The sequence below is a fragment of the Saccopteryx bilineata genome, chromosome 5 (genome assembly GCF_036850765.1).
Source record: "Saccopteryx bilineata isolate mSacBil1 chromosome 5, mSacBil1_pri_phased_curated, whole genome shotgun sequence".
NCBI lineage: Eukaryota > Metazoa > Chordata > Mammalia > Chiroptera > Emballonuridae > Saccopteryx > Saccopteryx bilineata.
This window is the reverse complement of record NC_089494.1, coordinates 191157716-191182561: the sequence shown is the minus strand read 5'-3', so window position 1 is coordinate 191182561 and position 24846 is coordinate 191157716. Positions and strand designations below refer to the sequence as shown.

Here is a 24846-nt window from a genome sequence, read left to right as displayed (position 1 = left end):
TGTAATAGACATTTACTTTTATATAGAGCAGAACTGTTTGATAGAAATTAAAACAAGCAATAAATGATAGTCATTTATGTAATGATTTTGAATACTATTTATTTATCTTAACATTCAAATAGTATCATTTAAGATACAATAAATATAAAAGTAGTCAAGTATTTTATTAATAATATGTTTCGTGCATACATCTTCAAAATCCAGTGTATATTTTACACTTACAACACATCTCAGTTTGGACTCGCCACATTTCAAGTTTTCATCTGCCAGCTGTGGCTGTTGGCTACCATATTGGAATAGGGTATTATTAACAGGTTTTATGCAGGAAAGCAATGTGATCCAAATCACATTTTCAAATTACTTTGTTGTTATTTACTGGTAAAATGGAGTATAAATAGTAGGGGTGAAGACAGGAACACAAATTAGGAGACTGTATTTCTTTGTTTTGGGTCCGGTGAAAAAGTAGCACAAATTGGCTAACTTAAAACAACAAAGGTATATTATCTCACAGTTCTGGAGCCTAGAGGTCTGAAATCAAGATATCCTCATGATCATGTTCCCCCTGAAGTCCCTAGGGAAGGACCTTTTATTGCCTCTTCCAACAACTTGTGGTTGCTGGCAATCCTAGTCATTGTCTGGCTTTCAGATACATCACTAATTTCTGCCTCTGTCTTTAGATGGTCCTCTCTTCTGTATATTTGTGTTGCTATGTCCAAATATCTCTCTCTTTATGAGAGCACCAGTTATATTGGATTTATGATTTATTCTGACCCAGCATAACTTCATTGTAAGTTGATGACATTTGCAAATTCTATTTTCTAAAAAGGTCACAATGATAAGTTCCAGGTAGATAAGAATTTAACAGGGACTCTTCCATTAAGTGCAAAGGCTATTGGAATAAAAGATGGTGGTGGCTTGTGCATACCCAGCTCACATTTATGCTCTGTTCCCCTGCTGACCCATAGGTAATGGATCTTGTGTAGTGGCAGTAGACATAAAAGGAGGAAGTGGCTGTGAAGTAAATTTGAAATGTAAATGATAGATTTCTTAAATTGTGCAGGGGCCAAGTCCAAACCATATGGATGATATTTCTCTTTCTTAAAATTTCAATTTAATTTTCAATATCTGTTGACATACAATATTAGTTATAGGTGTACAATATAGTGAAAAGAAATTTATCTATGCTACAAAGTAATGGGTGATATTTTTTAATCACAATTTTTTCATGCTAATCCTAATTTACATTTTTAATTCATCTATATTATTCTTAAATGAAATGACAAACTCTTCTTAAAAATAGGTGTACTTTCAGTGTGTCTACTCTCTTATGAATAAGAGTTCCATAAATTTAAACTAAGCTGGTTAATGATGTGTTCTCTTATTTATAAAAAAAAATTATTCTCCAGTGCTGTCTCAAAGTGGTGGGTTGTAGAGGATGTCAGATACTTTTCTAGTTCAGATGTCATAAGTTTAGATGAAGATAAATATGTCATCCAAATGTTTGTTTTATTGATTTACTGACATATCTTGCAGAGCTGGGTCCTGTAATGCAAACATCAGTTATCTAAGTTGAAAGAAAATCCTGTCCAATGGAGCTATTTAAGTATATAGCTAATACTAATACTTACTTAAATTCCAATATCTGTTGTTGAAAATCAATAAACAGTGCATAGGAATTAATTGTATTATTATTCCATTTTTTTTTGTTTGTTTGTTTTTTGTTTTGTTTTTTTCATTTTTCTGAAGCTGAAACAGGGAGACACAGTCAGACAGACTCCCGCATGCGCCAGACCGGGATCCACCCGGCACGCCCACCAGGGGCGACACTCTGCCCACCAGGGGGCGATGCTCTGCCCATCCTGGGCGTCGCCATATTGCGACCAGAGCCACTCTAGCGCCTGAGGCAGAGGCCACAGAGCCATGCCCAGCGCCCGGGCCATCTTTGCTCCAATGGAGCCTTGGCTGCGGGAGGGGAAGAGAGAGACAGAGAGGAAAACGCGGCGGAGGGGTGGAGAAGCAAATGGGCGCTTCTCCTATGTGCCCTGGCCGGGAATCGAACCCGGGTCCTCCGCATGCTAGGCCGACGCTCTACCACTGAGCCAACCGGCCAGGGCCTATTCCATTTTTTATGTTAGCAATTTTCCATAACAAAAAGAAAATAATATTAGTACATTTTATTTACCAGAAACATTATGTTCAATGTAAGGAGGTTTGATTTGCTTGGTCACTGTTCTGCTTGTTTATAACTCTACGCATGTCTTCAGTGATATTCCCTCATTAAGGTGGGTGAAAATACTATGATTTCTGTGCCTTTTGATTCCTGAACTCATTTTTGGATTTGATGTCATTAAGCAATCCCAATTCTTTTCCTTTTAATTTTTTGCTTTTGTTTTTTCTTGTTTGTTTGTTTGTTTAGTTTTATTTTTGTATTTTTCTGAAGTTAGTAGTGGGGAAACAGTCAGATAGACTCCTGCATGCACCCACTGGAATCCACCCAGCATGCCCACCAGGGGGCGATACTCCACTGCTGCTGGAGCCATTCTAGTGCCTGAGGCAGATACCATGGAGCCATCCTCAGCACCCAGGCCAACTTTGCTCCAGTGGAGCCTTGGCTGAGGGAGAGGAAGAGAGAGAGAAGAAGGAGAGGGGGAAGAGTAGAGAAGCAGATGGGTACCTCTCCTGTGTGCCCTGACTGGGGATTTAACCCAGGACTTCCACAAGCCAGGCTGATGCTCTACCGCTGAACCAAATGGTCAAGGCCCTGCTTTTGTTTTTAATTAATCTTTTACTATTGACATTGCTGTCCATTATAAGATGTGCCTGTCTTTTTTACCCACCCAATTTTTAGTTTGAATATGACTCAGAAAACATTGTGAATTTGCTTGTGTTGAATTATATTACTTTTTTAATTTTAAAAGTTAGCTTTTCTCCTTTTTCAAAGTATCAGTCTTTCAATACTATTTTTCTTTTCATAAACATAACCATTATATTTATGATTTAGAATCTTAATTTACTGTTATACTATTTTAAGAAATCTTTGTCTTCTTTATACATTTTAAAGATATTCCTTTTTTTCTGATTTAAACCTACTTTTTTCAAAACTTTCTTTTGCACATTTTGGATAACAATACAGATGCTTTTGTTTTTTTCCCCTTCAGCCTCTATGTACATATTCATATATTAGTGTTGTAATCATTATTACATGTTTCTTTTATCAGATTCTTGTTAATTTTATTAATTAATAAGAGTATATTTTTTATTATAGATTCTTTTTTCTTTTAAAGATTTTTAAAATTTATTTTAGAGGGGGGAGAGAGAGGAGAAAGAGAGACAGAGGCAGAGAAGTGGGGAGGAGAAGGAAGCATCAACTCCCATATGTGCCTTGACCAGGCAAACCCCGGGTTTTAAACTGGTGACCACAGTGTTCCAGGTCTACACTTTATCCACTGCCCCACCACAGGTCAGGCAATTATAGATTCTAAAGTTAACTCTTGCAAGTAGGTCCTCAAGTTCTATTTTTTTTTTTAAAGTCCATCTCCTTTATATCTTGTAGCTAAATTTCACCACCTTCTGTGTAGGTAATTAAAATAATGATTTAAGACAGAATGGAGTTATATCTTGGGGTTACTGAATATTTTTCTTTCAGCTTTGTTTATTGTACTTAAAGATACATATTTTTTAAACAACTCTAATAGATGATAATAGATATCAATATCTAACAAAAATAAATCATGTCATTTAATAAACTATAAGAATTTTAAATATTGTTCATAATTGTTTTTAAGTGAGTATATATAATACAAATATATTCTAAAATAAGAATAAATGATTCTAACAGCTTAAGCAGAATATATTTTTATTTTACTCAGCTTAATTAATCATGTCATTGCTATCAAAAAGATTTCACATTTCTATTATAAGCACATCTATGTTTTATTAATATTAAATAAGAAAAAAAGTGTTTTTTTGTTTGTTTGTTTGTTTTTTCTATTAATTTTTTTTATTAAATTTAATGCAGTGACATTGATAAATCAGGGTACATATGTTGAGAGAAAATATCTCTAGATTATTTTGACATCTGATTGTGCTGTATACCCCTCCCCCAAAGTTAAATTGTCTTCTGTCACCTTCTATCTGGTTTTCTTTGTGCCCCTCCCCTCCCCTAACCCCTCTCTCCTTCTTCACCCCCTTCCCCCTCCCCCAACCTCCCGCCCCTGTTGCCATGACATTCTTGTTCATGTCTCTGAGTCTCATTTTTATGTCCCTTCTATGTATGGATTCATCTTAGTTTTTTTTTTCTGATTTACTTATTTCACTCCGTATAATGTTGTCAAGGTCCATCCATGTTATTGTAAATGATCCAATGTCATCATTTCTTATGGCTGAGTAGTATTCCATAGTATATATGTACCAAAGCTTTTTAATCCACTCGTCCTCTGACGGACACTTGGGCTGTTTCCAGATCTTCGCTATTGTGAACAATGCTGCCACAAACATGCGGGTGCATTTCTCCTTTTCGAGCCGTTCTATGGTGTCCTTGTGGTATATTCCTAAAAGTGGGATAGCTGGGTCAAAAGGCAGTTCGATTTTCAGATTTTTGAGGAATCTCCATACTGTTTTCCACAGTGGCTGCACCAGTCTGCATTCCCACCAGCAGTGCAGGAGGGTTCCCTTTTCTCCACATCCTCGCCAGCACTTATTCTGTGTTGTTTTGTTCATGAGCGCCATTCTGACTGGTGTGAGGTGATATCTCATTGTGGTTTTAATTTGCATTTCTCTAATGATTAGTGATGTTGAGCATTTTTTCATATGCCTATTGGCCATCTCTATGTCCTCTTTGGAGAAGTGTCTATTCATCTCTTTTGCCCATTTTTGGATTGGGTTGTTTGTCTTCCTGGTGTTGAGTTTTACAAGTTCTTTATAAATTTTGGTTATCAACCCCTTATCAGACATATTGTCAAATATGTTCTCCCATTGTGTAGTTTGTCTTTTTATTCTGTTCTTGTTGTGTTTAGCTGTACAAAAGCTTTTTAGTTTGATATAGTCCCATTTGTTTATCCTGTTTTTTATTTCACTTCCCTGTGGAGATAAATCAGCAAATATATTGCTCCGAGAGATGTCCGAGAGCTTACTGCCTATGTTTTCTTCTAAGATGCTTATGGTTTCACAGCCTACATTTAAGTCTTTTATCCATTTTGAGTTTATTTTTGTGAGTGGTGTAAGCTGGTGATCTAGTTTCATTTTTTTGCAGGTAGCTGTCCAATTTTCCCAACACCATTTGTTAAAGAGGCTGTCTTTACTCCATTGTATTTCCTTACCTCCTTTGTCAAATATCAGTTGTCCATAGAACTGTGGGTTTATTTCTGGGTTCTCTGTTCTGTTCCATTGATCTATATGCCTGTTCTTATGCCAGTACCAGGCTGTTTTGAGTACAGCGGCCTTGTAGTATAACTTGATATCAGGAAGTGTGATACCTCCCACTTTATTCTTCTTTTTTAAGATTGCTGAGGCTATTCGTGTCCTCTTTTGGTTCCATATAAATTTTTGGAATATGTGTTCTATATCTTTGAAGTATGTCATTGGTATTTTAATTGGTATTGCATTGAATTTATTGATTGCTTTGGGTAATATAGACATTTTAATGATGTTTATTCTTCCTAACCATGAGCACGGTATATGCTTCCACTTGTTTGTATCTTCCTTGATTTCTTTTATCAATGCTTTGTAATTTTCCGAGTACAAGTCTTTAGTCTCCTTGGTTAAGTTTACTCCTAGGTACTTTATTTTTTTGGTTGTAATTGTGAAGGGGATTGTTTCCTTAATTTCTCTTTCTGACTGTTCATTGTTGGTGTATAAAAATGCCTCTGATTTCTGAGTATTGATTTTATATCCTGCCACTTTGCTGAATTTATTTATCAGGTCCAGTAGTTTTTGACTGAGACTTTAGGGTTTTCTATATACAATATCATATCATCTGCAAATAATGATAGTTTTACTTCTTCTTTTCCAACTTGAATGCCTTTTATTTCTTCTTCTTGTCTGATTGCTGTGGCTAGGACTTCCAGGACTATGTTAAATAAGAGTGGTGAAAGCGGGCACCCCTGCCTTGTTCCTGATCTTAAGGGTATTGCTTTTAATTTTTTCCCATTGAGTATGATGTTGGCTGTGGGTTTCTCATAGATGGCTTTTATCATGTTGAGGTATGTTCCCTGTATTCCCACTTTGCTGAGAGTTTTGATCATGAATGGGTGCTGGATTTTATCAAATGCTTTTTCTGCATCTACTGAAATTATCATATGGTTTTTCTCCTTCTTTTTGTTTATGTGATGAATCACATTGATTGATTTACGAATATTGTACCAGCCTTGCCTCCCCAGAATAAATCCCACTTGATCATGGTGTATGATTTTTTCCATATATTGTTGGATCCGGTTTGCTAATATTTTGTTGAGGATTTTACCATCTATATTCATCGGAGATATTGGCCTATAATTTTCTTTCTTTGTGTTGTCTTTGCCTGGTTTTGGAGTCAGAATTATGCTCGCCTCATAAAAGGAGCTTGGAAGTCTTCCTTCCTCTTGAACTTTTTGAAATAGTTTGAGAAGGATAGGAGTTGGTTCTTCTTTGAATATTTGGTAGAATTCCGTTGTGAAGCCATCGGGCCCTGGACTTTTCTTTGTTGGGAGTTTTTTGATAACTGTTTCGATCTCATTTGGTGTAATCGGTCTGTTTAGGTTTTCTGATTCTTCCAGATTGATTTTTGGAAGATTGTATGTTTCAAGGAATTTGTCCATTTCATCTAGGTTGTCTAGTTTTTTGGCATACAGTTCTTCATAGTATTTTCTTTCAATATTTTGTATTTCTGTTGTGTCAGTTGTTATTTCTCCTCTCTCATTTCTAATTTTATTTATTTGAGTACTCTCTCTCTTTTTCTTGGTGAGTCTACTTAAAGGTTCATCAATCTTGTTTACCTTTTCAAAGAACCAGCTCCTAGTTTCATTGATCCTCTGTATTGTTTCTTTAGCCTCTATGTCATTTATTTCTGCTCTGATCTTTATTATTTCCTTCCTTCTACTACATTTGGGCTTTACTTGCTGTTCTTTTTCTAATTCTTTTAGATGCAGGGTTACGTTGTTTATTTGAGCTTTTTCTAGCTTCTGAAAGTGTGCCTGTAGTGCTATGAACTTCCCTCTCAGCACTGCTTTCGCTGTGTCCCATAAATATTGAGTTGTTGTATGCTCATTGTCATTCATTTCTAGGAATTTTTTTATTTCTTCTTTGATCTCATTCTTAATCCATTCATTATTTAACACCCTGCTATTTAGTTTCCATATGTTTGAGAATTTTTGAGCTTTTCTGCTGTGATTCATTTCTAGTTTCATGCCGTTGTGATCGGAGAAAGTGCTTGATATGATTTCAGTCTTCTTAAATTTGTTGAGTGCACTTTTGTGCCCTAACATGTGGTCTATCCTAGAGAATGTATCATGAGCACTTGAAAAGAATGTATATTCTGCTGCTTTAGGGTGAAAGGATCTGAAGATATCTATTAAATCGAGTTGATCTAGTGTGTCCTTTAAGTCTGCTGTTTCTTTGTTAATTTTCTTTCTTGAGGATCTATCTAATGATGTTAGTGGGGTATTGAAATCCCCTACTATTATAGTATTGCTGTTGATCTCGCCCTTTAAATCCATCAAAGTCTGCTTTATATATTTGGGTGCTCCTATATTAGGTGCATAGATATTTATAATAGTTATATCTTCCTGTTGGATTACTCCCTTTATCATTATGTAGTGGCCTTCTTTATCTCTTACTATATCCTTTGTTTTAAAGTCCAATTTGTCTGATATAAGCATTGCTACCCCAGCTTTTTTTTCATTTCTGTTTGCATGAAATGTTTTTTTCCTTCCTTTTACCTTCAATCTGTGTGTGTCTTTTGTTCTAAGGTGTGTCTCTTGTAGACAACATATGTATGGGTCCTGTTTTCTTATCCACGCAGCTACCCTATGTCTTTTGATTGGATCATTTAATCCATTTACATTTAAGGTTATTATTGATATGTAGTTGTTTATTGCCATTTTCTTCTTTAAAGGTGTATTCCTTTTTTTGCTATATTCTTTTCCAACTTTGATCTGTTTACAACAGGCCCCTTAACATTTCTTGCAGCGTTGGTTTGGTTGTAATGAATTCCTTGAGTTGTTTTTTGTCTGGGAAGCTTTTTATTTCTCCTTTGATTTTAAACGATAGCCTTGCTGGATAAAGTAGTCTTGGTTGTAGGTTCTTGTTCTGAATTACTTTGAATATTTCTTGCCATTCCCTTCTGACCTCAAGTGTTTCTGTTGAGAAGTCGGATTTCATCCTTATGGGGGCTCCTTTGTAGGTGATAACTTTTTTTTCTCTTGCAGCTTTTAATATTTTCTCTTTATCGCTTAGCTTTGGTATTTTAATTATGATGTGTCTTGGTGTAGGTTTCTTTGGGTTTCTCTTTAATGGAGTTCTCTGTGCTTCTTGGGCTTGTGAGAGTTTCTCTTGCATTAATTTAGGGAAGTTTTCAGTTATGATATGATTGAACAAAGTCTCTATCCCTTGTTCTTTTTCTTCTTCTTCAGGAGCCCCTATGATGCGGATGTTATTTCTCTTCATGTTGTCACAGAGCTCTCTAAGTGTTTCCTCTGACTTTTTGAGTCTCTTTTCTCTTTTCTTCTCTGCTTTCATGCCTTCATTCCAGTTGTCCTCCAACTCGCTGATTCGATCCTCAGCTGCATCCATCCTGTTTTTAATTCCTTCCATTGTGGTCTTCATTTCTGATATTTTATTTGTCATCTCTGACTGATTCTTTTTTAATATTTCAATATCCTTTTTTATACTTGCTATTTCTTTATTTAGGTTTTCAAACTGCCCCTCCATTGTTGCTCTAAGATCCCTAAGCATCCTTACAATCATTATTTTGAACTCCGCATCTGGAAGTTTGATTATTTCCATATCACTCAGCTCATCTCTCAAAGGTGTCTCTTGTGGTTTCATTTGGGTTGCACTCCTTTGTCTTCTCATAATGGTGTTTTATTTGTAGAGTTGGTTGAGTCTAGGCTTGGTGTTGTCTGCCTCAAGTTTTCAGTTGTGTTATTTTTAGGTGTTCTTGGGTTGGTATCAGCTATTATTTGTAATCCACTTTTGGATTTGGGCAGCTTTGAAGTCTTGATTTGTTTGTTTTCTTAACAGGTGATAGTCTTGCTAACTGATCTCAGCAGGGGGCTTCCTTGAAACTGTAACCAGGAATGCTGTGGGTGTAACCTGAGACGCTGAAGGTCTCTTCCACCAACTAATCTCACTGGGGGCAGGGTTTTTTCTTAGCTTCAGTAGGGGGAGGTGTATCTCAGATCTCCATGGAGACCTGAGTTACTGCCCCTCCTCCTCACTTCTTGTTTTCAGCTGTGTCTTGTTGCGCTGATTGGAGCTGGATAGATGTCCGGAGATCTCTGATCCAGAAACACTTCAGCTCTGTTTTGTGAAAGGTTCAGTCCCTCCCCCAGCTATGGCCGGCTCCAGCATGAATGAGTCAGCTTTTTTATTTTGTTTCTTGCATACCTTAGCCCCTCACAGTCTGTCCCTCTCCTTGTCCTTTCCACTTGGGAGATAAGCTGGTCTTTTCAACCCACCTTGCTCCCTGGTTGCCAGGTAAGTGGCTGTGAGCAGTAGTTTCTGCTCTTTTTCCTCTGTGAAATCCTCTCTGGGCTCTCAGCCTCACCCCCCCCCCCCCCGCCTCCGTTCCTGTAAGCAGAGGAGATTCAGGCACTCCTTACCAGGATTATTGTGGCTTCCTCTTTGCTCCTTGGTTTTTGAGAGCTGTTCTTGCAGTTCAGTGTTGGTTTTTCATGCTGATTTTTCCTAAATTGATTTGTATTCCAGTTTGGTGTTGAGAGCTGGGCGTCTGTGCGTACGCCTATTCCGCTGCCATCTTCCTTTCTCAAAAAAAAGTGTTTTGTTAAGTATTGATACTCTCATTGTGTTTTGAAAGGAAAACTTAAAGACAATGAGATATTTTTCCAGGGAATATACTTATTTATAAAATGTATCTACTAGAAGTTGAATTGTTTCAATTCTCCCCTATCCCTCAGAGAGAGGTTAGAAGGAGGAATTATAATGTTTGCTTATATAAAATAATACTTAAACAAAGCCGCATTAAATAACCTTGCTAATTGGTGGTCAAGAAAGATAAAGATTAGTATACTTCTATTGTTTGTCTTCTCCCTGTTGCTTCCTTTTGTTGTCTTTCTTATAAATAAGGTGAAATGAGGTAGTAAATAAGTTCTGTTATAATTTGGTTAAAATATTTTATGACCTTTAGTTATAAATAATGTTTCAAAATATAAGAAAAGTCTAATACATATATATATATATATTTATTTCTTACTCAAGAAATAAAATTATCTGAAATCCTACCATCCAGTAATAGCTATTTTGTGGTATAGTTTCTATTTATTATTTATAATACTTTTTTGTTATATGTTAAATTTATCATTCTAAAAATATGCATTTAACAGAAATACTAGAGTCTCATGGATAATTATTCCCCAACATCTATTTAACTTACTAATTGCATGTTATAGAAATTAGTTATAAATTCATATATTTTCTTCCTATTGTTACATTAAATAAAATATTTAATTCTTATTTATGTGCACCTAAATCAGTGGTTCTCAAAGTGTGCGCCAGGGCAAACTGGTGCACCTTAGAAATTTCCAGATGTGCCCTATGGTATTCCAGAGAAATATGTACCTTTTGGGGACCAAAAAAACCAATGGGGTTTTTGGAGTTTAGATTTTTGGGGGACAGAGATGTGGGGAATTGGCTGTAAGCTGACAGTCTGCCCAAACCCCTCCACCTCATTTGCCTGATTAGGTTGCAAAGGGCTGTTAAGCTGTGGTGCTAAACTGTTTACACTACCCCCCCCCACCATGTTCCCCAGAAAGACTGGAGGCACCTTTCTTCTATCCTTTGTTTGGTGTAATGTTAAGATGATATGTATAGTGGGGGTTTTGGATTGATGATTAAACATAAGGAATTGTCTCTTGAAGCCTTTTGGATTTCTATAAAAGAAGAGTATGTGACAATATCTAAAAAAGCTTTGAACATCTTACTACAATGTTCAACATCTTATTTATGTGAATTAGGACTTTCTACCCTCAACACAATTAAGAATAAAAAGAAAGGAATTCTTCAATGTATTGACAAGAAAATGAAAGTTTGCCTTTCAAATATATGCCCAATCATTGAAGAAATCACTAGGACACATCAGGCTCATGATTCTCGTAAACTCAAGAATGAAAAAACACATTCATGCTGAGACCTGCCGAATTTATTAAATTTTACTAAGAATGTATCTATATATTTAAAAAGATAATGTTTTTTTTATTTTATTTTTTAACCCCTCTTTTTTAGGAATTCTAAAAAGCATAACTCAAAAAATATAACATAAAAATGTTTTTTAATGTCAGAATAAATTTAATTTTGTTGTATTTATTTTGTTTAATTACCATAAAAGCATGCTTGGACTTTATATTTTTTTCTTTAATATGTGACATAATTATTATAACATATTTCTCAGAAATTTGTATATAGTGCACCTACAATTATTTGTAGGCTTTTAAATGCACCCCAACTTCAAAAAGTTTGACAACCATTGACCTAAGTTGATTGGAACCATAATTTACTCTCCACATTTGAAATTGGCATATCAGTTTATACATAATAAAGAATTAAAATATGACATATTTGTCATTGTGGAAATGCCTGCAAAAGGAAGTAATAATGAATTTTATTAGAAATGTTTATCTTTTATTTTGTAATTTTTAAGGGTTTTTTTTTTTGCTTTTTTAGAATATTGGTTAATGAAGCAGTCTGATTATTTCATTAATCTTTATTTGAATATCTTAAGTCTTAGAACTCAGACCAATGAGATGTTTATTAATTCTTTCTAACTCCTATCCTCACAATGAAATCCCTTGAATATATAAATAAATGTAAGCTAAAGCATAATGGAAACATTTATCTATTTTTTCCTACTTTCATTATGTCATAGTCTCTAAATTATATGCAAACGTGTATATATATATACACATACAAACATACATGCATACACACACACATATATATATACACATACAAACATACAAACACACACAGATTTATAACAAAATTTACTTTTCTAATGCTTATGACTCCAACCTATTTTATTTTATTTTATTTTATTTATTTATTTTGTATTTTTCTGAAGCTGGAAACGGGGAGAGGCAGTCAGACAGACTCCTGCATGCGCCCGACCGGGATCCACCCGGCACGTCCACCAGGGGCAATGCTCTGCCCACCAGGGGGCGATGCTCTGCCCCTCCGGGGCGTCGCTCTGCCGTGACCAGAGCCACTCTAGCGCCTGGGGCAGAGGCCAAGGAGCCATCCCCAGCGCCCGGGCCATCTTTGCTCCAATGGAGCCTTGGCTGCAGGAGGGGAAGAGAAAGACAGAGAGGAAGGAGGGGGTGGGGGTGGAGAAGCAAATGGGCCCTTCTCCTATGTGCCCTGGCCGGGAATCGAACCCGGGTCCCCCAAACTCCAGGCCGACGCTCTACCGCTGAGCCAACCAGCCAGGGCCGACTCCAACCTATTTTAAAAATAAATCAATTTGTCTAAAGAACCTTTCAATGATAGCAAACTTTATTGCTTCTTTTATCTATTATTACTATTTCTCCTTCTTTCCCCAACTCTGGTATAAAATTAAATAATTTGTTATGCCTCACTTTATTTCATTTTGAGAAAGGCAGCAAATATTTCATTTATCCTTTTCAAACAATTTAAAATCTAACTTCACTCACATTACATCTTTCTGAATTATCTAATATTCATTTTATTTCTGTCTGAAAAGCAGCACTAGAAATTTTGTAATAGGGAAGTTAGTAGGTATGAAACATTGATTCTTTATAAAGTATTTTCTGCATTTTATTAAGTCAAAATAAATTATGTGTACCTAAATTATGTAGTTACTTTGTTAAACAACTCAAATAACATGTTAATCTCAGGTACAGTTGAGGAAAACGGGGAAGGGCAGGGGAAGGGTGTGTTTTGTTTAATTGCGAGTTCATCATAGTAAGATTCTTGATGAACATTGTCACTTTCCGAAAAAAGTTGAGTTAAATAATGTTTTATTTTTTCATGGATATTATATAACTATTTTATTTAATATATAAAAGAAAAAATAAATTCCAATTATTTATATCAAGTTAAGGCAAAAAGACAGTCTAGTAGAATTGCATGGATTTCTATAGATGCTTTCTCAGGTTGAATTTACTAAACTCTATTGTTCTCGTTGAAAATAAAAGATACGATGTGATCATGTGAGGACAGCACTCTCAGCCAGGCAAACAGTAGACATACTATCTAATAATTAAGTTCAAGATCCACCTCCCCCTTCTTTGTAAGCAAAATATTTAGGACTGAGAAATGATTTTTATTAATTTTAAGGTGGATTTATTACATGTATTTCAATATTAATCTCTTTTGGAGAAATTTTTTTCCTGTTTTATTTTCTAAATACATATCATTTTATAACTAGATAAAGGAAGTCATGCCTTTGAGATATAAAATCCCTAACTTCCATTATGTATTATTTCCATTACCTAGTTATAAAACTATTAGATTAGTGCTAAATCCCTTGAAGTAGAGATTCCTAAATGAACAGATTCCAGGGAAATATTAAAAGAAAATAAAAACTAAATGGAATTCACTGGGTGGTATTATTTATTGAAAATGTTTTGTATTTTAAATGTAAGTGCTCTGAAACAAAGAGCAGTAGAATCCTATGGACTTGGTTTACAAAAACAACTAACCAGAAACAGAGCATAAACACTTGGTCTTGGGTATAAGCAAACCATGTCTCTCTAGGTTTCCAGTGGGGTTCTGACTCAGTGGTTTTTGTATTTAAAGAAAAGATTGCAAAAGTGGAATAGCTATGACTTGAAAATTAAAGTTCTGAATATTTCAGCTGATACGCAAAGCACCAACAGAGAAATGTATACACACAGACTATCATAAATTGTATACTAATCAATATTAAAAAATGAGAAATATTAGTATAGAAGCAATGACTCACCAACAATGTGGTTTTTATTTTGCAGGAAAAAGTAAAGCATTTACAGCAGCAGGCTTTTGCTTCAAGAGTAGATAAATCCACACAGACTGAAGTTCTAGGCTATGATGTAAGTAAGCTATTTAAAACCATTTTTTATCTTCTTTATTAGTATTCAGACTTCCATAGCTTATTTGCCTCAGCTGCTACTGTGTTTATGCATTCATTTATTAAAATTTAGTGGTGCACCATTCATCTTTCCTTCTTAAATAGTCACCAAAAACCTGCTGGAACTGAAAAAGTTAATTACAGGTACTGAGTAGGATACTCATGTCTTATTTTTTTTAAACGAACATCTCTAATACAGTCCTTTGAATTTGCAGACACTTGGATGATACATATTAGAATACTAAGACAATTTATTTTTAAAAAGAACTAATTTATTTATTAACAGTTTAATAAAGTCTCCAGTCACCAAGGCCAAGCACATCATTTTTATAATCTGGTACATAAAAGAAACATACCTTAGCAGTGAAATTTACAGTAATATTTTAGCTTGGGTTATAGTGCAGGTTGCAGAAAGTAATTTAATTGAAAGTTAGCAAATATTTTAGTGTGAAATACTTGTTCAGTTGTCAAAATAAGATTGTAAAACATGTTTGAATACAAGATTGCTTCTAGTAACACTGAATAATATTGGATAACTTTGATTCAAATACTTATCTTTCCTTAAATGCAGCCTTGAGATTTTAATTTTGCCCAAGTTTATGACTTTAAATTTCATTTTGATGAAAAATTAGAGGAATTATCTTTTTTTATCTTGTAGGTAATGTTTATGAGAACTGTTTTTTATTCTATTTAAAAACATTTATTAATAGAATTCATAGCACTTTATTGACAATTATAAATAGAATAAAGATAATTTTAAATAGTTTTGTGAAAGTATATGAAAATAAAATGTATGTTTATTTATGTGTCCTAATTGTATTAAATAACATAAATATGGATAATACTTTTGTGTTGACTTGCAAGGTATGTTAACGTATTTAATAAAAAAGCTACTTAGACTGACCAGGCAGTGGCACAGTGGATAGAGCATCGACAGGGACAGGGAGGACCCAGGTTCGAGACCCCAAGGTCACCAGCATGAGCACAAATTCATCTGGTTTGAACAAAGCTCACCAACTTGAGCCCAAGGTTGCTGGCTTGAGCAAGGGGTCACACACTCTGCTATAAGCCCCAAGGTTAAGGCACATATTAGAGAGCAATCAGTGAACAACTAAGTTGCCACAACAAAAAATTGATGCTCCTCATCTCTAGCCCTTCCTGTCTCTCTGTCTCTATCTATCCCTCTCTCTGTCTCTGTTAAATAAATAAATAAATAAATAAATAAATAAATAAATAAAACTGCTTCTATTAGGAAATAACCAAAGTTTTGAATTCTAGTGGAGATTTTTTTCAATCTTTATATGCAGTATTTTTAATATAAAAAAACATTGAAAGCTATGCTTTTATTTTGAATTTTGTTACATTTATTTAATGATTCCTAGATACTAAGTCTTCTAGATATTAATAATTTGACTTTAATACTTCTTAAATAACATTGTTATATATTATTTAAGTGTTAATGTTTCATATTTTAAGAAAAAATGATTTTATTAAGTTCAAAGAGAATTTACCATAAGTAATTTAATATTAATCTCTTTGGAGGAGTTTTGTTTCTGTTTAAAAATTTTAATTCATATTAATTTATATCAGTCTTTAGGATATAAACTCAATATGTAATTTATAAATAATAACCTATGTATTTTTGCATCTTCAAGCCAGAACATTATCCAATAAGTAATAAGTCCAGAGTTCCCATTAAATCTTATTTCAATATAAAAAAATAATACAACACAGAAACAATAAGTTAATTTAGAATTATTCTACTTCAAAGCCCTCAGTTTTCAAATAAGTTAACTGAATTACAGAAAAGGAAATTCACTTGTTCACTTTGTGGCAGTGGTAAAAATCTAGTCTTTTATTAGAAGTAATGTAGCTATTTTTTTAAAAAATGGGAAATCCTTTTGAATTTAGACAAATATTTAATGTTCTCCAATATAGGGCAATTATATTTGGGAGATGGAATTCTATTTATTTATTTATTTTTTACAGAGACAGAGAGTGAGTCAGAGAGAGGGACAGACAGGAATGGAGAGAGCTGAGAAGCATCAATCATTAGTTTTTCATTGCGCGTTACAACACCTTAGTTGTTCATTGATTGCTTTCTCATATGTGCCTTGACCGTGGGCCTTCAGCAGACCGAGTAACCCCTTGCTGGAGCCAGCGACCCTGGGTTCAAGCTGGTGGGCTTTTCCACAAACCAGATGAGCCTGCTCTCAAGCTGGCGACCTCGGGGTCTCGAACCAGGGTCCTCTGCATCGCAGTCCGACGCTCTATCCACTGCGCCACTGCCTGGTCAGGGGGGAGATGGAATTATAAATGTCTAAATGATTTAATATAATATAGAAATTGATGACACTATTAGGACTGCTTGTCAGAGGAGTTGCCAAAAAATGAATGACACCCATGCTAACTAAGCTATAGCTACTAGCCATCTTATATGTATTTGCCCATCTATACCTCATATTTTCTGTTTTTACTAATTTTTATATCAGTGTTATATAGTTCTCTAACCATGTAAATAAAAATAAAGCTGTGAAAATAGTTAATCCTTTTTACTAAATCCTCATTTTTAAATTCTCATTGCTTCTCCCTGGTCAGATAGCTTGGGTGGTTAAGAGCTTTGTCCCAAAGTACAAAGGTTGCCAGTTCGATCCCCAGTCAGGGCATATAGGAGCAGATTCATGTTCCAGTCTCTCTCTCTCTCCATCTCTCTCACTTAAATCAATAATAATAAAAAAATTATCATCATTTCTAGCTTGTTTTTGTAATATCTGACAATGAAAGTTTAATGTGTTTTACTGGATTGAATTATGTTAAAGAATGATAATTTCTTGGTAATGAGTCCTTAAGAATCCTTTTGTACAAATGTCTTATTATTTAGGTAGTTGTTAACATAGAATAATAATATTTCTTACAGACTTCATGTTCACAATTCTTGCTGATATATTCTAGTATATATCATCAGAATCAGCAAATTAATTACCAAATATGTGCATATTGAACTTTATGCCAGTAACTAGAGGTAACTGTAGCAATGAACTTTAGAGCATTTAGTATAGAAAAACCGAGGAAAGGAAATATTTTAAATGCATTAGAAACAACTAAAGTATTTAAAAAGTGATGAATTGTGTAGCTATTTGGAATACATGATTCATCAGTAGTGTGATTTTTCCATGACTAGACTATATTTCCTATATTTTTCAATATCTAGTTATGAATAATTTGTTACTTTTATATGTGCAGTAAGAATTGTTTATATTTTAATTTATGTTTTGCATGCATTTTTTCAGCAAATATATTTTGATATTGTTTTAATTTCTCACAAATATGATATAGTTACATACAATATCATAACACTTTATAATTTACAATAATATTTGTCAGAAGAACATAATGGAAAATGTAGTCAAAATCTTGTACATTATGGATAATTCTTTTACTTCCTTTTTCCTTCCTAAAGCTACCAAATATTAGCCACAAATTTTCCTGCATAGATCTTTATGAGTCATGTTTTAGTGATATGAACAAATATAAGAGATGACAAATATGCATTAATATAATTTCCTTGGGAAAATAGCTGTTGTTACACATTTTACTTAAGATAGGAAATAAACTCCTCATAAGACATTAATTATGGTGAAAACTATTAAAAGAAATTTCTAAAAATCAACTTCAGTGAATAAGTTCAAGGGTTTCAATAGTAAACTATTCTCTAACATTTATCAACTTGAAACTAATGTTAGTGTGCACAGTTCTCTGATTTGTAATGCACATGGCAACTGTTATTTAAAAATAAAATCAAAGTGTCTCAGCAAAGACCTATAAACACAATAGCTCTTGTGATGAAGGAGATTGTTAAATAAATGATGAACGTGTCTAAATAATCAATGCCAATTTAACCTCTTTCACCTTCCTCTGTCTAACAGTTTATTGAAAGATCAAAGAATAATTTCTTAGGTGTCACTTGTGTTATTAAAAAAGGATAGAAAATGAATAGATGTAGTCAAGTAACAATGTTGCCAATTATGAGATTACTTTAAGAGGTAAAGAAGATTCTTCTGGTTACATCAACTATATAAATAGATGCTTCAACATAGCACGTATATTATCTGTAATTACTGGATATTTTTAACTACTGCAAATAACATTTTTGCTTAAAATAATTGGAAATGTATAGCCAAAATGCTTCAGTGAAGATTTGATATTCTGACACTGAAAAAATTCAGGTACTTATATTAATTTGAAATTTTCATAGATAGTATTTTTTGAAACTTCCTCTTGATGTTCTGCAGAAGATTGCCATTTTAAATGGGGCTAATTGACTCAGTGTACATTTTCTTTTTCATTAGTGCCTGAACATAGAACAGTCATAGGGTCTCTAAGTTGCTCTTTTAGGCAAACACTAACGTTTTAGAAGGGTTAGTGAATGTTTCACACTTATATAAAAGTTTTTACTAGTGTTGCACTTGCGCTAGTTTTTTTTTTCATATTTTCTTTGAAGTTATTGGGTATATCATCAAATGTTAAATTACTGTCAATCACTGTTAGTTTAAATACCATTAGTGGTTTTCATTTGCCTATTTAAAATTGACTGAATTGTGTCATCACCCATATTTTATCTTAGTCACATGTGAGTGACGCATAAATCAGGTTGGATATGTATACGACTCTATGTTTTTCAAACATTTTAGCACATTTCCCAAAAGGTGAGATTTACTTTATAAGTGCAGTTTTCTACTTATATGGAAAGAAAGTAATAATACTAGTAGTATTATCAATACACATTTTGAAAAACTGCTCAATCCAATTGTTTGTGCATTCCATTCTATGCTACTTTCCTCAGATTTGATTTTGGAAGTCTACCTGGCACAGTTAGTAGTGTGCAAGGAATTTTAGCAAATATGAAAATAGTTTATCATGTAAGTAATAAGAATTATTGGTTTTACTATATGTGTTTTATCACCTGTTAGACAAAGCTATTTTTTATTATGCTAATGTATTATGTCAGCCTATGGATTCAGCCCAATTCTAGGAATTGAATCACTATTAGTTAAGCTCTCATCTACCTGCTAATAAACTATAATTTCTATTGGGAATCAATTTGTTGCTATCACCTTTTTTAATTCAATACTTGCCCCAGCATTCAATAAATGAGTGCATCCCCATACACGTTTAATTTATATTTATTTATCTCAAGTAATTAATATTTCTGTTTATTTTTACAAGTTAAAAAGAAAATCAGGTTAAAAACTAAATGATATTTTAAGCTTTCTGTGGAACTACAGTTTTTCATATTCCATTAAGAATAAGTTCAGACAAGAATGTTGATTTAATATAATTACGGGAAACATAATCGTTTGCTACAGGGGCTTATTAATGTTTAATGGAGGAGTCATAGCTCCTCCAGTGGTAAGGGAATCACTTGAAAATCCCTACCTTCATTTATTCAACAAGTACTGTGTGTCTGTAAAGTCATGGTGCACTTTTGACCGGTCATAGGAAAGCAACAAAAGATGATAGAAATGTGAAATCTGCACCAAATAAAAGATAAACCCTCCCAGTTTCCGTAGGATGATGTGGCAGCATGTGCACATGCACAGATGATGACATAACACTGTGTATACAGTAGAGCAACCCACGGCCATGCCAGTCAAGATGTGGACGGTACAGAGAAAAGTTCAGTGTGTTCTGTGACTCACTAAATTCGAATCCCTGACCAAAGTGCAACGTGAATATCAGCACGTTTATAACAAAGCACCACCACATAGGAATAACATTACTTGGTGGGATAAGCAGTTGAAGGAAACGGCAGTTTGGTGGAGAAACCCCGTTCTGGTAGGCCATCAGTCAGTGACGAGTCTGTAGAGGCTATACGGGATAGCTACCTAAGGAACCCTAAAAAATCTGTGCGTGAACCCACATCAAACTGCACTGAATAGGTATGAAACTGGGAGAGTTTTCCTTTTATTTGGTGCAGATTTCACATTTCTATCATCTTTTGTTGCTTTCCTGTGACCAGTCAAAAGTGCACCATGACTTTATGGACACACTGTATTATTCAGTGACCCTGGAAGCCAGGCCTTGTTCTATGTTTTTAAGATACATCCTTTAATCAAATAACAAATATTCCCTCATGAAGCTTGCATTTTGTGAGGGTAATTTACAATAATAAATGTAAAACATAAGTTAATTACATAGTACATTAGAAGATGATAAGTGCGATATAAAAAAGGAAAAATAGCAGAGGGATAAGGTAGTTATGGATGTAGGAATGGGGGTCAGAGCTATGATCAGAAATTTTCAATAAGGTGGTCTAAGCAGGTCTGAGAGTGAGCAGTGAGACAGGAGACTTGAAGGAGGTGAGATGAAAATCACATATAGTCAGAAATCCTTATGTGATACGTGCTTCATGAAAACCCCTTGAAGACCTTCAGTCAGTAAGGACAAATTGCTTTATCTTGCTGTAACCCTAGGTAAGAAGAGTTGGCTTTACTTAGACTCAGAGGCTGAGCAGTATGGGAAAAAATGCATTTGGTACCATGAAACCCTAGAGTCACAGACATTGTATTAAGAGATTTTACACCAGGGAAACACCACCTGAGGAACCGCCAGCTCGGCCTCTCAGAGAACATTCAGAATAAACACTGAAAAGAGGGAGGGATAGACTCTATCGCATTACTTGGTGAAAAAAATAATTAATGAAAAATCTCTATTGTCACTTTTATGACACTAAAAATCTCTAACAAATTAGTATGTAATAGTTTATTTACAACAAAAGCTACAGAAGTGCACATTGCTATCCTATATTTTATTTTATATTATTTTGTTCTATATAACACATTTTGAAATGACTACTTTGTGCCTTTTAGAACAAAAAGCATTAAGGCAGATCAGCGCAGATAACCAATAATTTTAAACTAAGTGCCAGCATGCAGTTGCCTTTACAGTATTGCATTGAATGCTTCTTTGTAAAATCCTGAATCTTTATCTAGAAGCCAAACCATTCCTGGAATGCCTCCAGGTTTTAATTCAGCTTTGACTATAAACAATTTGATAACTGATGATTCTTTTGTTAAGAGAATTTGTGGTTAAAATTATCATGGGGATAAAAGCAAGACCAGGTGTTGACTGTAAATGCTCTAGTAGTTATAAAAGTATTCATTAAAATGAAACAATAAAAACACATAAAAATATATTTTTTGTATAGCTTAAATTATGTGGGCAAGAAAAAAAGAACTTTCTCTCTACCCTTCTAGGTTCTTGCCTGAGAAACATCCACCCCCAGACCTATAATAAAAGACAGATTAACTGGATAGATGGGGCAAGGTAGCAATTTAACAAAATAAAGTATATAATTATTTTAAGCCAGGGCACCATCTTTTAGGAGAAATGGAACAGAAAGGGATTTTATCATGCAGATTGCCACTTCTTTCTAAAGTGGAAGGAGAGGGCCCACATGACAGATTACCTATGGATGTTGACCAGAAAATTCCAAATTGGTTAAGATTATGTTCCTTGGAGAGTTTGAAACAGCAGCTAAGTGAGGTACTAAATCTAGGTTTGGTTATCTGCGTTTGGCACAAGTGTTGCCATTTTAGGTCTGTGGTGTTCTCTTTAACAGTATTTCAAAATAAAGATGTAAAGTATTTTCATAATAAATAAGTATAAAGAGGTAAAGATAAAAAAGTTTTATAAATGTTTTGCTTCATACCAAACAGGCGATATAATGGAAATTTTCACGATATTGCATTACAGGAAATTTCTAAATGAGAGCCATGTTTAGCTTTAACCTCGTGCTCTGTAAAAAGTAAGACCAGGAAATGATACCTTTATGTCAGTGGTCTCCAACCTTTTTTGGGCCACGGACCGGTTTAATGTCAGAAAATATTTTCACTGACCGGCCTTTAGGGTGGGACGGATAAATGTATCACGTGACCAAGACAAGCATCAAGAGTGAGTCTTAGACAGATGTAACAGAGGGAATCTGGTCATTTTTAAAAAATAAAACATTGTTCAGACTTTAATATTAATAAAACGGAAATAATATAAGTTATTTATTCTTTCTCTGCAGACCTATACCAAATGGTCCATGGACCGGTACCGGTCTGTGGGCCGGGGATTGGGGACCACCGCTTTATGTGACACCACATTATTAAGATGATAATTATTACTTTAAATTTATTAAGTTGAATTACTGTAGAGAAATTATACTGAAAATAGTATAATTTAAAATTTAGAATGCTTAAAGATTCAAAGTTATTTACATATTAGGATTACTTTAAATTTGTCATTATTTTAAAAGTTTTGTACTTCAAAATGAATTTATAGATTTAGATTTAATCCATCAAATGAAAGAAAAATTTGTTAAAGGTGTAGTCTAATGTAGAGTACTTTTCAAAAGAAAGGTATTTTAAGCAAGTTTATCATTTTCTTACATTATAGAAGTATAACCTAATAGTTGAGGAGTTATTTTTAAGCCTAATAAAAGACTAATAGAATTGGGAATATAGTGGGGTTATTTTTCAACTTTTCAGAGTTTAAGAAACACTTAATATTGTTTCAGAAATGTTATTAAGAAGCTTTTTTATATTATTAGAAAGTTGCTACAAACTCTAATTGAGTGTGAAAAGATTATTCTTCTTTGGGAGAACATCAATAATCACTTACTTTTAGGCCTTAAGCAATATAAAACTAAAAGGAACTTAACATAAATCATAAACATATACAAAAGTTACTAGTTGTGCATGTTATTTTCTGCATTTTTAAAAGGATATTTCTCCATCTTGATTTTTAGTAGGTTAAACATATAAGCACTGAATTATTATCTGTAAATATATGTACATGAATATGTATTTACATATATCTTTAACATTTCAAATATAATGAATATTATTTTACTGTAATATAAGTTTTTATTTCATACTTAAATGACTAAATATTATTCAGTCATGAACATGAAAAGTTTTTTTAGATTAAAATTTTTTTTTGCCTTTTTAAGAACAACATTGTCATATGGTATAATGCTCTATAAAAGAAACTTTTGGAAAATCTAACAAAATTTTATATCATTTTTTTTTCTACACTCAGCAATGCTAACTCTACAAATCTACCTTGAACATGTACATTTATATATACAAAATAGTGTCTCTGTAAGGTTTTCCTTAGTGGGCTTTATTTGTAAGAGCTAACAATGAAGAACAACACAAAAGTCCATCAATAGGGGTGGTTTGATAGTGGGTACTATTCACAAAATGGAAGACTGTAAAGGCCTCCAAAAGGATGGGGGACCTCAACGTTCTGATATGGCATAATCTCTAGACAACATTAATAAGTGAAACAATCAAGGTGTGATACTGTTGTGTAGTTAATTTTTGTAATATTTTATATATGTGCAAATAACAGAAAAAACAATGGTAAAATGTTTACTCATAGGGGAGGCAAGAGAAAAGAATAGAAGAGTGCAAAAGGGATGACAATAGATTAAAATTTTTGAGTATAAATTTTGAGTACAGTTTTCATAGAAAAAAACTAAATTATTAAAATCCACTTGAAATAGATAAACTCCTATATAACTGGAAAAGTATTTCACATTCATTTTTAAAGGATAAATTTGATGGATATATTTTTCTTATTCCTCTCTTTCAGTACTTTGAATATTTGGGTCTACTATCTTCTGACTTGAAGAGTTTCTGCTGAAAAATCTGATTATAACCTGATGGGCTTTCTTTTATATGTTACTTTCTTTTCCCTGGCTGCCTTGAAGATTCTTTGTCATTAATTTTTGACAATTTTAATACAATACAATGTCCCTTGGAGAAGGGTTCTTTGGGTTATGGTAATGAGGTAATGGATCAATGTCACTCCATTAAGTTTATTTTTTAAATAAAAATAAATAAGTAAAATAAATATATAAATTTAATCATACATCAAATTTGTATCATAACCACAGGGATAACATTTTTTTTAAGTGATTTGGAATCTTTACTCTGGTTGTACATTTTTATTAAGCTAGTGTCCAAGGAAAAAGAAAAGTACAAAAAAATGTAAAACTTAGCTCATAGTAAAATTATATTGGTACTATAATAATAATTTTGAAGCTATTTATGTATGGTGTAAGATTCAACTAATAATTCAATTGAACTTTATTAGTACCCAAAATATTTCAGGATGACAGAAAAGAAATATAATTATGAAAAGAAAAAAATTAAAAATACCTGTAATAAAATATTCAAATAGAAATTATTAATATGGATTTATAATTTACTAAAATATATATTTTAGCTCTTTTCACTGAAAGAGTATAAAGCAATAGTTAGGAACATCTAACCTGGAGCAATTTAAGTGTATATACCTAACTTTCAGTATACAGTAAACACTGGAAATAGATGGATACATTAAACACCACCACAAGTCAACAATCAAACAAATCCCAAAGAAGCAGTATTCTGAAACAACTGACCTGTATCCTTAAAAAAGAAAGTGCTATTAAAAAGTTGGTAAATTATCATTATTAGACAGACTAAAGAGACATAATGACAAATGTAATGTTTATATATAATTGTGTGTGT

At 33.5% G+C, this 24846-nt stretch overlaps 1 protein-coding gene and 1 non-coding gene across 4 annotated transcripts in view; one reads left to right on the top strand and one right to left on the bottom strand.

Annotated features, from left to right (window-relative positions):
* CCSER1 (coiled-coil serine rich protein 1) overlaps positions 1 to 24846 on the top strand; it is a 1472832-nt gene that overhangs the window by 817754 nt on the left and 630232 nt on the right. For all 3 annotated transcript variants that reach the window (XM_066232458.1, XM_066232459.1, XM_066232460.1), the window contains exon 9: positions 14160 to 14240. In XM_066232458.1, coding sequence (XP_066088555.1) covers positions 14160 to 14240 — 81 coding nt within the window. The remainder of the gene's footprint in view (positions 1 to 14159; positions 14241 to 24846) is intronic.
* On the bottom strand, positions 2039 to 2114 carry TRNAA-AGC (transfer RNA alanine (anticodon AGC)). Its single transcript has one exon. It is a non-coding gene; the product is annotated as a tRNA-Ala (tRNA).